At 33.9% G+C, this 17,381-nt stretch overlaps 1 protein-coding gene across 1 annotated transcript in view; it reads left to right on the forward strand.

Moving 5' to 3' along the window:
- Positions 1 to 1,207: 1,207 nt before the first annotated feature.
- The window catches only part of LOC128988680 (serine/threonine-protein kinase 3-like), a 46,256-nt gene continuing 30,082 nt past the window's right edge, over positions 1,208 to 17,381 (forward strand). The window contains exon 1 of the mRNA XM_054410207.1: positions 1,208 to 1,334. Within this exon, the coding sequence (XP_054266182.1) occupies positions 1,321 to 1,334 (14 nt within the window). The 5' untranslated portion in view covers positions 1,208 to 1,320. The remainder of the gene's footprint in view (positions 1,335 to 17,381) is intronic.

The following is a 17,381-nucleotide window of genomic DNA, read 5'->3' on the forward strand; positions in this document are numbered from 1 at the left end:
CAACCACTGCTGTGCCGTATCATGATAGCACTACCGTGCTATTTCGTGTCTAAATGTCCTGTGTCCCGTGTCGTAGGTATGTGGTACTGTATGTGTAAATTATTTTGATTTTATTTTACGTAAAGCTCCGACGCTGTTGCATTGCAACGAAATATGTCAGCTTTGAGCAACTTTATTATTTGAAGTTAGGCACAATATGGACTACTGATGGAGGTAAGCCTATAAATGAGTCATTTATAAGTAGTCCATGGGCTATCAGAATGGATACTACTTATGGAACAGCTGAAGCCAATTTTATTGTTAGTTCTGTCCGGTGCACTGCAGAGAGGTCGTGTTTTATTTACATTTTGTTTCGTGTGTTTTCAGTAATTTAAAACATCGTTTAACCTAATAAAACACAATATAATCATGAACAATAACTTGTCCCCTGGTTACATAACCAAGCAGCAAAAGCAAAGCACAAATCATAAAATTAACCCGAAAATGATAGAAACAAAATTTTGGTGATACTAGCAATCAGTGTCACCGGACATGTACTAGACACGAAAAATGAGCTTCAAAATTTACAATGGAATGAGAAGTTTACTTTTGTTGGTTAGTCTATAGTAAGACAAACTTGTGCTTGCTATGAAGAAACTACCGTATGCTGGAGCGAGTCACGGGTCTCTTCAACCTGATTCCCCAGAATAGAATGTCAAAGAGGGTTCACACCCACAACATGGAGGATTGGAGGGAGTGAATGTGGAATCCGCTTGCTGACTCTCCAATTTACACTGCTACAGGCAAAGCTTTCTCAAAGTACTTTAACGCTTTTTACCATGCGGTTGGCATTCTGGGTTATAGTAGTATGTTTTCTGTGAATTTACACAACATTCAGAACTTAACGGCCCATACAAGACCCTATCTACGATTGGACACTATGATAATTAATTGTCTCATGTATAATTTAAAACAATGTATTGACACCTTTTTGTGCTTAATTTTTTATGAATATAGTATTATGTAACACTCCATTGTGCTATATCTACATTTAAACACTTTCAGTCATTAAACTCCATGTAAACGTTTTTCTATAGTATCGCACATAAAATAAAATCATCGCTAAGTGATAGATCCACTGCTTGATTGCTGTGAATGACAAAAAACATATGTACAATCGCCAATCGGTAAATGTTATGTATATATTTATCAAGATAACCGTGAATTGATTTTACAGGATTCCAAGCGTTTAACTCAAAAATGTAAATATTAATTTATAATTCGAGTGTTGTTTTCGAATAATTTGTTTTGAGTGCTTTTTGTGAGCCACTGTTATCGACTATGTCTTCCAAAAGGTAAGATACTTCTTTTGTTAAATGTATAGGAATAACCTTATCTCTCTAAAAGCAGAACATGTAGGCCTAGGCTGTAGCATACGTCGCTTTCAGGTGTTTTAGTTTTAAATATTAAAATAATTTATAATTACGCGTCTTTTATTCAATAGTAGGCCTAGGCCTTCCTTACAACTTTTACAAAATCTTTATATTGCCAAGGCCTACCTTGCCCTTTTACTAGCCTAAGTCCTGCTGTCCTTTGTGTTTAGCCCCTTCTTTTTGAGAAACCAATGTTTGAACTTATTTGGAGTTGCTGTTCTTATGAACACAACACAGATCAGTTGGCTACAAATTCCAACAATTTGGTGGGCTCTGCTAGGGATGAGCAGCGATTGAAAAACATCGATGTTAAAATCAAACCATAACATCGATGTGTGAAAAACATCGACCTCTAAACATCGAAGAACATCGGACACAACATCGATGTTTGGCAAATATTTAGGCTATCTACAATGCGATATCGTGTAAGTTGTTTTTAGATGTCTACTTAGCATACAGTATTTTTCACATTGAATCTAATAATGCAATAAGTTTTTGTCAGAGAGATTCACAAGGGGCCATAAAACGAAGGTTAAAATTACGAATCTAAGGTTCATTGAGCTATAAACTTACTGATGGAAATATGGCGTGGTCTGGAGGGGTCCGTATGTGGACTGTGGACTGAGTAAGGAGAGCAAACAGCTGTTAATACTCGACTTATTGCAGAATGAAATCAATTCATTTTGAAACCAAATAATCAGTTCTTATTTAGGCATGTGAGGAGGGTGGAGGTCGGGTTTTATGCGGATCGTGACTGTATTAAGTGTTTTGAAGTGAGGTTAGATTAGGAAGGTAAAGGTTAGGTTACAATGAACTGACTCATTAATTTATGCTACTTCCAGACTGTTTTTACACAATTAAATACCTAGTGGGTGAAACACAATGAAATAGGCCTACTGATATCAAAAATGCAGCAACTAACACTGAAAGGGGAGGAAGGTTTATGGAGTGGAAACAGCTGTTTACCATTCGATAGTAAGTTAAAGAAACGAAACCACAAACGACGACGTGAAAGCAAAATCTAAATTACAATATACAACAATAGGCCTATATGGACTTAGAAAGAAAATACAGTAGGCCTAACTCAACTACGATACATAAACAATTAACCCTCCGAGCGTCCATCGTCGAAAAATCGACGCGCTACACACTTTGTGTAGTGTCACGCGTCGATTTTTCGACGCACAAACATCGTTTACGGCGAAGGCTCTATGACTGACTGAATCGGATTGAACTGGATCGAGTTAGGTATCGTTCTTTCTGTTATATTCTAAGCTTTCTCCAGAGGTCTGTCTCAGCGCTGTATGTTCTCCGAGCCGATCGTAATTGTAGCAGACAGCTGACGTTCGTATTTGTAAGCAGCTTGGTTATCCTCGGACCGATGACTGATGTGTTTTATTACGTTTATCATTGTTTTAGTGTTAAAAATCAAAAGTAGTGATATACGTGGTGCATTATAAGAAGATTTAAGTGATTTTGAAGGGCTGGTTGATGATCCTGAAGAAGTAGGTAGTGATATTGATGTAAATTATCAGCCAGATTCCTAGCTATGGTTAGGCTATGCATTCTTAGCTAAACGCAATGTACTGAAATCTGTTTTTCACTCATAACTTATTTATTTGATAACTTACCTCACTATATGATTATATATTTGTAATCCTCATAAAATTTAGAACAAAGTGGCTATTTTCAAATATTTATAGGCCTATAATTTATACAATTTCATTGAGCGCGAACTTATTTTTTTTTTCAATTTTTCCAAAATAATTTTTATTTTACCTAAAACATTTTTTTGAAACAAATATTCCTTATGTTTTATGTATGATATTGAAGCCCATGATTTTCCAAACAAAATGGTATATAGAACAATAGAATTAACATTGTTTTAAGCTTCTCAGATCCGTTTTAATAAAACCTTGCAAATGCGCCAAAAATAGGTGGACATTAAGGCCTAAACTATGGACACTTGGAGGGTTAATCCCATTAACATTAATTATTTAAAAAGTTGAATTTATTTAACGTAAAATACAAGTTAATAGATGCTTTGCCACTGCCACTTCAATAAATACATAATCGTCCTAATTTAAACCCTTAAAAAAACTGTTACCTAACTAAAAAAAAGTCTGTTAACTAACGTGCTATAGTGCATTTTTTAATCCCATAGTGCAATACCACAGTGCATCATTTCATTTATCAGCAACTATAATTAATAAAACTATATTACATTACATGCTACATGCAATTAATAAGGAACCCCCAAAAATAAGAGATTCCATGGTTGGTACAACAATCGAAACGTTTCAAAAGGTTCAAACAATCAAAATGTTTAGGCCGGCTGCACAATGGTCAGACAAAACGGTTTTTCAAAATAAGTTTTGCCGGAAAACAAAAATGTCACATCCGCGTGTAGTAGTCTCAGATAAAAGACTAAAACCTGGATGGAAAACATATTCATAACGCCTGTTTATTTTTGGAAAAGTGTAGTGAAAACGCACTAACATGTGTTTTAACAATGGATGAGGAAGTGGAGTAAATAGGCGTTGGAATTATGATGTGGAACTTTAAATACAACTTGCCAAACGAAACAAAGGAAGTGAGCATTGGGTTCATCCCTTCTAATCAAAAACGGAACATTGGGGAATTTATTGCGGAGTACGAGATGATGCTGTCAGATTTTATAATTACTAACCCAATCAATTTTTACGCCAATAACCCTCGCACCCAATTCAGAAATGTTTTCAGACCAAATGAACCACATGTGTGATAGTTTTAACGCTCATATCGGCTAGAAAACATCACAGAGCATAGAATAAATATAGATGCGGCACTTGCCGTCTGGAGTGAAACAGGCTTCTCGTACCAAGATGGCGGCCGGACCAGTCTGCATTTACATTTAAACCATTATATTGTTACCATGGATGGAAACCAACAATCAATATTTACTTTTAAAACTCTCACCTCAGAACTTTGAAAGCCCGAGTCCTTGGTCAATATCGAAGGGGGGGATGGTTCTATATGTATCCTCGGAGCGGTAGCTTCATCTAATTCATAAAGTAGCATAGAACAACACAGTGGTAATGACGCCATGTTTTCAAAGTTCCGAGCCCGACTCTCTTACCAAAATGGCGGAAATCGGCTTTACTATTGGTAGGCCTATAGCTGTAGGTATAGGAGTGGCGACTCTATATTTATTCTATGCTCTGTGGAAAACACCTACTGTTGTTACATTGAATCGCTTTGGCAATTCGGTTATTCTATGCATTCTTCCTCACCATCGATGCACCAAATACTGATGCCGCAGCTTTCGTTTAAATTTAATGCATGACGTTTTGTAGCATTACTGTATGCAGAACGGAGAATTTTCCTACAAAAAATAAAGTTGTTGACTTTCCACAGAAATATTTTCTGCGAAAAAACTATTTTATTTATTTACTTGTTATGTAGCGTTTTCTGCAGAAAAAATATTTTTAATAAAAGGTAACTTCCCTGTTAAAGGGAACATTCTTTATTATCGATGATTTTTTTCTCGATATAACGATATTAACAAATTGAAACATATCAGCTGACAACAGTTGTTTATCGTAGTTATTACGATAAATAAATATTGTTCAGAATCGACAAACAACAATAAAAAAAAAATTGAAATAAAACTGTTCTAAACTAACCTAACAATACCCCCGCCGCAGCAAACCTACAGACCAAGCGAATTTCCATTTGCCTGAATGGATTTACACTAAAATGTCTACTTAAAAATTTAACATTTATTTCCTAATTAAATAAAATAAGTTTAACAGGTACTTAGGTCTGCTGCATCAGGGAGGGTAAAACTGTTTTTTTTTGTAAAATGTTAGTAGTTAGTAAGTAAGAAATAAAAACATTTTCCAAATTTGATCAAAATATGTTCATAAACAAGCAAACTACAACAGTTTACTTGTTCTCCATAAGAATAACATGGGAATTTAAAATTTACATTTTTTTTTTTATTTTCTCCGTAACCATTAGGCGCATAGTAACACTTCAATATACTAAATTATTTGTTTTTTTAAGCTCTACAAAATGGTTTGGAAAGAAATTGCTAAATTTTATGTTTATTGGGTCAAAAATGGGAAAAACCTATTTTTACCCCATAAAACCCTCCGTAAACCCCCGTTCCCATAGTCCGATCATGCTGGTTCGCGAACTCGTTCAAGTTTATCCCGCCTTACACCTTCAAATCAAATTTGATCAAAATCGGACAAAACTTACTCAAGTTATCGTGCGGATGGACACATATATATCTATACTTCTATACTATTATATAAAAATCTAATGGTGTCTGTATGTGTATTACTAATAGGTGCAAAAACTACTGAACCAACTGGGCTAAAATTTTACAAAAATATAGTTACCATACCAAGGACCATTATAAGAATATTCACATTTTGATACTGACCGTAGGTTTTGCCCCTTTGGCTTTAATAGTTGTGATGTGAAGATTTTAAAAGTAAATATTGATTGGTCTCCATGGCTGTGATGAGAACACTAACAATGTTTGTTTACATTTGCTTTGACATTTAAATGTAAACAAGAAGAACTGCTAAACTGCATATTTTACAACTTCAGACAGCTGATGCAAAGAAATTAAATATAATATTTTCCATAACTATGAGGTAGGTTTATTTTAATCTAACCTTTTATCATGGATTATTTATTCTAAAACTATGTCAATGATTATATAAAAAAAATTCTATAACCGTTGCTGTATCAACTCCTGGTATCAACTCCGGCTCTGCTTTGGATTTTTTTAAAGCGTCTAAGTTAAGAAAATAATATTATTTATATGATTTCATGGAAACAGTATGAAAATAACAATGTATAGATGTTTTATATGAATTTGGAGGCTACTTTAAATAAATTCTAACTGCTTAACATGTGTTAGATTAACTTAACATAACTTGCACATCACATTGTTTTATATATATAGTTATTGTGTTTTGCTAAACCTATGATCAAATTAAACTAAAGAATATCATCAATAACTAAATTAGACGTCGTTGATTTTTTTTTTTAAGTCTGTTGTATATATTGTGTAACTATAATTAATTATCAAATGGTAATACAAAAAACTCTTATTTTATCTTAACATAGCTTTCAGGCTTTCAGTTCACATTTACTTTATTTGATAAATTTATTATTAGTGTTTTGTTTAAAACTTTTTATAGTAGGCCTACCTATAGATGATATAGTTTCTTTAATATTTCAAAAAAACTGTATTAGTAAGGCACAGCAATATTTCATTATTTCTAAAGTTTATAACAGCTGACTTAGTTTTGCTAATGATTTATTGTGAGTGAAGATACTGAAGATGGAAGGATTTGTGATTTAATATGAAAAGAGTGAAAATAAAAAAAAATGTTCATTTAAATTCTAATAATTATTAATAACTTCAAAATCGAAATTTAAAATGTCAATAATAAATAAAAAGATATGTAATTAATGGAGATGAAATGGTGGTACCCACTACTTACCAGATTTAAAGTCAAACGTTTCTATTAAGGCCATAAAAGTTTAATTTCGTTTAAAAGCGTTGGCGGATGTGTAACTATTATATGCAACAGATGTAAAGATAAAAATGTTTCTATTTTGTGTCCTCTTCCCGTTGCAAAGCACGGGTACAACAGCTAGTATATATATATATATACACAGGGTGTTTTTTTTTAAACTTGCATCTTTATTTATGTAAAAACCGCAATAGATAGAAATATGCGGTTTGCGGGAATCATCTATTGACGTAGGGGGCCCAATTCTTTTGAATTCAACGTTACATTCACATTCCCCCCTTTCCGCCCCTGCCCCCAACTTATTTTTTTTAAATAGCAAGGTACCCCTTGTGACATATCAAATGAAAGAGCATGAAAAAAGAAAATGTTTGATGAAAAAAAATTAAAAATCGGTTCATAAATTTGCGAGATATTTCCCCCCCCCCTTCCCCGGAACTTGATTTTTTTTTAATAGCAAAGTACCCCTTGTGACATATCAAATGAAAGAGCATGAAAAAAGAAAATTTTTGGTGAAATTTATTTTTCATTTGATATGTCACAAGGGCGGGTACCTTGCTATTAAAAAACAAGTTATGGGTAGGGGAAAAAGGGGGGATTATCTCACAAATTCATGAGCCGATTTTAAATTTTTTTTCACCAAAAATTTTCTTTTTTCATGCTCTTTCATTTGATACGTCACAAGGGGTACCTTGCTTAAAAAAAAAAATTAAGTTCCGGGGAGGGAGGGGGGGAATATCTCACAACTTTATGAACCGATTTTCAATTTTTTTTCATCAAACGTTTTCTTTTTTCATGCTCTTTTATTTAATATGTCACAAGGGGTACCTTGCTATTTAAAAAAATTAAGTTGGGGGAAAGGGGGGGAATGTAAATGTAACGTTGAATAAAAAAAAATTGTGCCCCCTACGTCAATAGATGATTCCCGCCAACTGCATATTTCTATCTATTGCGGGTTTTACATAAATAAAGATGCAAGTTTTAAAAAAAACACCCTGTATATATATATATATATAGATATATAAAAATTTTAACGAATGGTGTTTTTGGCCTCTGGGGACATCAAAATGAAAAAGTAAATCGGTCCCAGGCTTAGGTCTTACCATGAGACCTACAGTAATAGCTACTTCCCCATAGGGAAATTCGCTAAAACTAACCAAACTTGCTGTAACATTTAAAAACTGCATTTAATATTCTCCACTCGCCTTTTCTGTTATTAAACTTAATTTTTAAATGGTACAGCAAGTTTGGTTGGTTATGTTAGGTAAGCTTAAAACAGATTCATTTCTTTCCATATAATCATAGACAAAAAGAAATAGACTATATTTTAGCCTAAATATCAGCTGTCAATTTGTAATATATCGTAAAGGGGAAAAAATCGATACATCGAAAAAAATCATCGATAATAATGAATGTTCCCTTTAACAGGAAAGTATCAAATAAAATTGTAAAAATGTAAAAACAAAACAGTTCAACGGCAGACTGGGCTTTCTGCAGCCCTCCCCGTTAAGTTAAGTTAAGTTAGATTCTAAAAATTAAACTTCCTATTAAAAGCTTCTTACTGAGTTGAAGGATTATAAAGGGTGCTGACATTGAAATGTAAATACTGTAAATATGAAATCTTATGTAGCCTTGATGCCAGATATTTTTACTTAAATATGTAGGCTATGTTTTTACAAAAAACAAAAAATGCTCTTAAAAAAATAAAATTATAAAATGCGTAAAACTTGTGTAGGCCTTGTTAATTGGAGTGTTTAAATAAAATTACTAAATACCCAAATGTAACGGGGTTTAAGAATAAGCTATAATTTTCTACGTTCCTTCAAAATTATAATATGGTTACTTAATAATCCCATAAGGCCATATCATGGACCTAAATTATTGTATAGTTTTACACATTATATACCATCATATTTTAGTAAAATAATAGTTGATTTGTAGTAGGATATTCATTTTTATATTGGATCAAAAAATAACAGACACACCCATTATAAACGCTATTAGTGAAGCTGGAGGCTAGCAAGATGAACTTCTCTGTTTGTTCAGCTCTCAGCACTTGTGAATTGAACTCTCTCAACATTGAAATAATTCAGCATTAAAACCTGCTAAAAATATTGTGTCTTGCTTCAGATTAATTTGTGATTTTAATTTACAAACACAGGGAAATCTGTTGATTCATAATTTTAGTAATTTGTATCCGTATTTTACCTTCTATAGTTTAGAAATATTGGTCTGGTATTATTAATCGGTATCCTTGGTGTAGACATTTTAATGTGTTTAGCACTATCTTTAAAAACTGTGTTGTTGATAAGGAGTTTACTGTTCGACAGTTTTGTTACGAATCTCCTGCAATTGGTTTTACTGTAAATTGGATGTAGTATTTTAAAATTGTGCGATAAAAAATCTTAAATAATACGGTACCCTTAGAAATGCATGCCATTTGTATAGTTAAATTTAAGATCCAGGCAAATTTTTTATGGTTACATTCAAGAAAGGTTTTAAGTACAATTTTTGTTTGTTTTAACGTGGTATATTAATAGTCAAAGGTTTCGTCCTACAAGATTTATTTCATTAATATTGATTTTTTATCATTTAATTTTGAAAACTTAGTTTATTATAATAAACTTTGCCAATTAGACACAGTAAACAATAAACTTAAATTTATTATATAGGCTAAATAATAAGTAACTTAAAGATCAATTATGTTGTCCATATAAATGATTTTGAATGATTTCACATGATCATTTTAACACTTTTATGACTATTTCATTTTTTAATTTGGATGGAAGATTTTTTTTATTTGTCAAAAAACACAATTTAAAAACTTAGTATTTAGGTAAAAATTAGACTTTTGAGATTTTTTTGTGTGACATTTTTACATTTTGTGCAATGGAAATACCTAAATCTATAGGTACCTACCTAATGAATAGAACCGGTCTGAATGTTTTTAGATCATTATTTAAGTATCGTAATTTAAGAATAGAATGTAGTAAGTTTTGCTTTCTCAAATATAAAAATTACGCCTCAAGATGAAAGAGATGGTTCTGAGATGTGTTTTGATGAGCCATGAATGTTCGACTAATTAGCAAAGCCTCTCAGTCTGTGTAAACCGAACTCAACACAAGGCCTAGGCTTCATTAAATGCCACTTGAACATTACCACGTTTCAGTTATAGGATTCACTTTTTCTCTGCCAGGGTTTTTACTACTTTCTCACACATATGCACGATACACTCAAGGATTCCTAAAAATAGTAGCGTACTAATAAGATAATTACCGTACAAAAACGTTCTCTTTAAAAAATTAAGTTAATCAGCATTTAAATAAGGGACGCCTATTTTTTGAAATTATGTAGGTACCGGTAGTAAAAATTTTGTTGCAAAGCACATTTATTTGTTTCATGTTTTTTTGGAAGGTAAAAATATTGCATTATTTATTATGTACTGGAAGGAAATGTTGAAACCCATTATAAATCAGTAAAATTTTCAAAAACGCCCATTTTTATAAGCCTAACTTGTATTCACTCTTTTTAACTATTATACATCACTGGTTGTATAGGTAGGTACCGGTATTGTACATTTATGTGCACATTTTGTAATTTTTTGTTTCTTGCTTTATGTATTAATATTGTATTATTTTTCATTATGGCTGTTTTGGGTTATATACCTGTAGCTATTGTTAATCTTAATACTCGTATATAAATGAAAGTTGTGTTAGTTACAGCGTTTATAACTAGAAAACTACTGAACCAATTGGCATGAAAATTTACAGGGATATTCCTTAGGTACTAGAATAACATAATAGCCTGTTTCCGTTTCAAAAACCCTTAAGGGAAGCGTCCTATGGCCCTTTGCAGTTTACATGTTAATCTTATGGAGGAATGTTTTGTTTTGTTTACCATGCCATGTTTGTCATTTCTTGATTAAATTAAATTAAGGAAACAGCTGTTGTAATGAAATAGTATATTTCGTACCTAGGGCCGAAAATGAGGTTTTGCCGGCTCGAGATAGTTTTTAAGTTCGAGACGAAGTCGAGAATTTAAATCGATCGAGAGCTGCAAAACCATTTCGGTCCGTGGTACGAACGCTATTTTTCACCACACTATACTCCATTACCACTATTCACCACCATAATAATGCACACTGATAGTCAACACAACTACAACTTTAAGGTTATGTGAAGAAATAATTTGAGGAATCAGCAAAAATAAATATAAATAGTTCCTAGGCAACGGTGAGAATAACACAATTCTATGCAATGCTATGGATTTTGATTGTGTATTTAAAATGCATTCATGTTTTAAGTAAGTAAGCGGACAGCTGATTTTGCGGCCCCGGCCTGTAAAAACCTGCTCGGTCCCCAAATTACGATGACAGCTGGCATGGCCAGCAAAACGTAACTTTCAGCCACCAATTAACGTATGTAATACAGCCAAAAACATCATAGTGTGGTGAAAACCTAATTTTTAAAAACAAATCTATGCATAACAAATGAGAGCTATCAAATAGGTTTCTATTCCATTTGTTTTTTACGAATATTTGTTGTCAAATGTAACTGAAGGCAAGTGAGAGCAGTGAACTAGCTCCAACCTAAAGGTGAGTGAACGTAGCGAACGAACTTCAACCAGGACGTGATTGAGCCATGCGAACGAGCTCATCTTGAAAATGAACGAGCATTTGACATAAAACCACATTAGGACAGGACGACGTCTGTCGGGCCAGCTAGTTGTTTATAAATAAATAATGGGCAGTTTTGCGCACAGGCCCCTTTGTTGTTATTTTAGATAATTTAAATCACTTACCAAATAGTGACACACTTTGTGATGTCTTTAATACTACCGAAACAGAGTATTGAAACCATATTAGTTGGATTACCTACTTATTCTAAAATACAGTTTAATCATGGCCTGTCAACAACAAATCTTTATTTGCCATTCGTTTGATTTCAATATTATACTTTATACTTTTAATACTTTACTTTGAAATGGCGACCATTCGAATGTAGGTATTTTAAGCCAAGTATGAATGGAGATTATTATATAGGGTACTGAACAATTTTATTACATGAAGAATCTCTGAAAGTTTGTCCTCAAAGGTTTGTACTGCGTCATTCATGAATGGGTTGTGGCTATGAGTTTATAAATCATGCAACTGCCTTCAAGGTGAAGGACTTACCTTTGTGTTTCAAAAGTGGTTTTGCAAACATAGTTGCTTGACGATTGTTTTAAAAACTAAGATAAGTATTATATTTCGCTTACCACCATTTATTTTTGTATTTTCAGCATTGAAGTACCGGTATCTTTATTTTGTATATGTTTGCTTAATCTTGTTGTGTTTACTCAATTTACAATAATTTTTATTTTATGTGGATTATAAAGTTCAGCCTACCATTGTTGGGAACTATTTATGGAATTTGAAGGGAATTATACAGTACCAAGTTAATTTCTTTTTAGTCACCTCGAAGGTGGAAAATATTGCCAAATGTTATGAAACTGATTTTGAACACATAGGCCTAGTTACTTAAAGATTGTTATTTTTAGCGAATTTTCCTATATGGAAGTAGCTATTACCGTAGGTAGCACGGTAAGACCTGGACACGGGGATATACTTTTTCATTTTGTTGTCCCTAGAAGGCAAAAACGCCATTCGTTAAGTTTTTATCTATATGTCCGTCATGAACGTGAAAACCTAAGTAATTTTTGTCCAATTTTGATTAAATTTGGCTTGAAGATGTAAGGCAGGGTAAACTTAAAGGAGTTCGCAAACCAGCATGATCGGACCATAGGGACGGGGCTTTATGGGGTAAAAATTGGTTACGAGCTAGGAATTGTTAATTTAGCACCAAGACAATATTAGTTTGTGCATTGTTTGAGTGGTCTTGTTTATATGTTTGGTCGTAGGTAGACATAGCCTAGGGTAGATATTTTGAGCCCCACAATTAGTGAGTCCCACCCCCTCGTCAATTACTCTACTGGATACTTACTGCTTGTTCCTCATTCCCATCTGTCAAAAAGTGAGAAGTTCTGTCTACCAGGGACAGACCATAAACAGCTGATAAACATGCTTTATTTATGTTCCTAATCATGGTAGTGGGAAGGTTTCTGGTTTTAAATCTTTGGTGTTTTCGAGTTTTAGTCATACGGTATTTTATATTTTTAATTGTTTTGTGAAAGCAAAGCTCATTTTGATTACATAACCTCATTAAGAAAAATGTGTTTCCAAAATATTTATTTTTTAATTTCCATTTGAATAAATGTATTATGTAGGTGTTTGTTACAAATAAACTTATGTAACTTTACCAAAAGCAATATCCCACACACAACACTTCACTGTTTGTTCAACAAAGTGATTCCTCAAACTTAAGTTTCAGTAAAATTGCTTTGTAAAGGTTATTTTTGTATGGCTCAGGCAATATTATTCAATCAGATCAGGTAGTAACTAATGTTAGTAATTTTGATAGGAAGTAAATCGGCAATTTTTTTCCAAAATGCCAGAACTCTTTTCTATAAGTTTTAGAACGCTACCATTTCCACTTAATATTTTGAAAACCTACTTAAAAAATTGTGTGAAGTTTCAAAACTATCGCTGCTTAAATGTGCAAGTAGGTAATATAAAATCAGACCTAAGTAATAAAGTTAATCCTCTTTGGGGGACACATCGTACATAAAATATACATTGCATTATTCTCTATTCACACTTTTGATTCAAAATATTTGTTGTACGTACGTAGGCTGAAGTTAAAATATTTCGCTTTCAATTACAAACAAAAATTACTTGTGTTGGTCTTGCATTTAGAGTCTGGCGGAATGGAGTAGGGCCTAGTTCCTTCCTAGTACAGTACAGGGGTTGTTGGTGTGAATGGATTCAGTATGACGACATATTCAACATGTCCAATTTCTAAGACATTTCAATCCAAACATCAATTTTTCCTCAGCATCTGAAATTGTTACTATTGAAGAATCTCTCTCTCCATGTGAGCATAGCAGTAGCAGTAGCTGTGGACCAGTCACTGAGGAGAGTGCAGCGTGGACCGCAGAGTTGTTTATACTGTAGTTTGCTGTTTGTGCCAAGTCCACGCATTCTCACAAACGCAAACTCATCCAATGCAACTCCTTTTATTACAAACTCTTTTTCATTTTCCTCCAACAAGGACTGCTTTGAAATATAGATTTTTTCATTTGGCTACTTTTTTGTAATAAAATGGTGTAAACATGGCACAATAATACAGTAATTAAAATTGGTATGGAGAACAAATGAAAGACTTGGAATGTAGATGTATTAGTATTAATCATACTTTTTTATCTAATGTATTTAAAATTGAAAACAGCATAACAAAATCTCCATAACTACAAAGTCTAATGAAGCTTGGATGAATGTGGCCTTGGGTAAGAAACAGTTTTTTTACTCAAAACTTTAAATTTGTATACATTAAAACACATTCCAAAACCTGTTTAAAATTAATTAAGTGCAACTAAGCCTTTCCAGAACAATCAATTTTGTTTATATATTGGTGACCGAAAAGTGCTTCCCATCGGCTTCAAACAATAATCACATTCGGTTTAATCATTTGCAACAATCTATCAAGCAACTCGGAATAAATAAATCAACATCTACTCGTAATAAAAACTTGGTTAAATGTTTTCGTCGATTAGTGATGAATTTTAAAACACAATTTCTTTTTTTTTTGTACTTTGTCTAGAGCAAACAATTATAAAGAGGTATGGTTGGGTAGGTAGTTTTTACATGTTGGGTAGGGCATTGCTGCTAGATCAACAAGGCCTCTTGTCTTCGGCAATTCGCGACATGACAAGTTGTGTATATGTTTAACTATTGGTGCATGCCTTGATTCAGTCCCCTCGTTGGGTCGTTATTCATCGTATGTTTGTTGGCATTGTTGTCTCGACAGTCTTTGTTTTATGGTCTGGCGTGGTCCCGTGTATTTACACCGCATTCATTGAGCAACAGCTGCGCAAACCATGCGTTGCAGTCCGCCAGGTGTTAATAGCTTTCGGACTTTTTGACTTTCTGTAAAATAAGTGAGATGGATAATGATTAAAATCAGCTGTTTTCATTGTTGCACAAAAATGTATGCAGAATCAGGCATTAGTCGGGTTTGTCCTACACTCATCTCCATTCATACTTGGCTTAAAATACCTACTATGTATGGTCGCCATTTCATTGAACAGTATTAACAGTATTTGATCTGTTTTTAGTATAACGTGTTTGAAATTGCTCAAAATACGTCTAACATTCCTAATGATTTGATGAAAAAAGCTTCAGAGATAAATAAATCACCTTCCACCGTAAGAGTGAAGTGTCACAATTTATTGATCTTTGTCACAAATGTGACGAATTTTATTCTAGTGTTAGTTTAATAGTTCGGATTATAGAGACCATTTATTGACATCAGTACGTAAAAAACGCAGGGTATTTTAAGGGTGGATGGCTCACCGTGTTATTACTACTACACGTAGCAGGTTGTCGTGGTCGCACCCCTAGTGTAGGCGCCCGCCGCACATAAACATGATTGATACCACAACAACAACGTGCCCCTCCAGTCCTGTAGGGGTAGTGAGGGGAGTTGAAGGGGTTGTGGAATATGTGCCAGCGTGAACCTTCGCGTTTATATTTTTTAGAGGTTAGATATATTTTCAATCGGCCTTTTCCTTTTCATACTGTATTTTTTATCGTCGGGATATATTATTACGACTATGTAATATTGTGAAGATTAAAAACCAAGTCCTTGATCATTGTGTTTTCATAAATAGTATTAGCTTACAAGAGTAATCTATCTTCTTAATACAAATCCTGGCCCTGGTGCTGTCGCGGTGTCGTATAAACGTAATAATTTATTGTCAAATGCTACAAATCCACAATCGTGTTGTTTTATATAGTTGTAAAATATTATCGTTGATGAAATTGTAGCTAGTGTCGTAAAACGTTTTTATTACTACGGTATTAGATAGTGCTTGCCCGCGAGCGAATAGTTCAAAGTACCTATATTTGTTTTTCTTATCCAACGAGTCAGATCAAAGATAAAACATACACGGTTCTGGGGAGCGAGCTGGTCTAGTGGTAGAGCGCGGGGCTACGGTGCCCGAGGTCATGGGTTCAAATCCCGCCAATCACCAATGGATTTTATCTACTTTATGTGATAAGGCCGCTTCCACTCATCGATATATAACTCACTAGGCCTAGCTTGAAGTAATGTGTAAAATAGTTCCGGGCTAGAAATACAGTAGCGTCATAAGGATGTGAAGGTGGGGCATAAAAATGGTCAGATTAAATACGTCTAAAAGGAGTTTTACACCCATCAACCATTATTGAGGTTAAAATATGCCCACTTATAGGTTGTTATCTTAATCGGTAATAAAATAAGTACATTGCGTTGGTTGGCTGGCCATGGCTATCGCTTTGCACAGTCGGCAAGGCTTCAATTCCGTGATAAGCAAAACAGCGGCGAGCGACGACGAAGACGGACGACCTTGGAAGCGTGAATCATGCCTCTGGGCCGAGCAATACCCCACACACCACACGGCACACAGGTCACACACCTGTCCAGTGTCAAGCGCATAGTTCACAACATCACAACCACGATGTGGTCAGAAAATTAACTCAAGCAATATAAAAATCCTCAGAGTAGTAGGGTCAAGCAGCATCGGTACGACGTTCACGAAGATACGTATTTACTCTCCTTCGGGTTGCTTTTCTGCGATAAAAAATGTATAGTCATATTACAGTACCAATTAAATTGGGGACTCTACTCGGACCTTAAATCATGTTTTGAATTTTAAGCTATGGATACAAAATGAGTGTAGAATGGAGTGAGAGCCTTGTGTAGCTTTGTTCCTGACAGATTATATGGTTCTTAGACAGGATGGATTGGTTCTTCAGCCAGGATTTATTAAAATTATCAAGGACAGCTGGGTCCCATTTTGGTCTGTAGAAGCTACTGACTTTTATCGGGGTCGAATCAGTGACCTCGCTGTGAACACTATAGCCACTCAGCTGTCATCATTAGATACCAATTCCCAATAGTGCTTTCTATAAGTTTAACATCCCAGATGCAAATCTGGTATCACTATAGTACCCGATGTCTACTACTACTACATAGCTTACCGATCTCTATGTGACGTAAACATACAAACCAGTTTTACAAACCACAATCACCTTATTTCTGAAAGTACTAAGTACGATATGTGCTTACAGGTATAAAGTTTCTAATTTGTTCAACGCTATACACTTGTTTGTATGTTTTAGGAATAGGCTTACAACTATTTATTTTATTCTGTAAATAAATATATTTATATGAACCGCCAACTGCAACGTGCATTCACGAAGAATGAGTTGTATAAATACATTAACTGTAAAAAAACCGTGTAAATAATAATAACTAATTCACACATTTTTACTTCATATCGCATTGCAAGACGA

Source organism: Macrosteles quadrilineatus, unplaced genomic scaffold (assembly GCF_028750875.1).
Source record: "Macrosteles quadrilineatus isolate MER2022 unplaced genomic scaffold, UCM_ALF_1.0 Scaffold_3__2_contigs__length_128488019, whole genome shotgun sequence".
NCBI lineage: Eukaryota > Metazoa > Arthropoda > Insecta > Hemiptera > Cicadellidae > Macrosteles > Macrosteles quadrilineatus.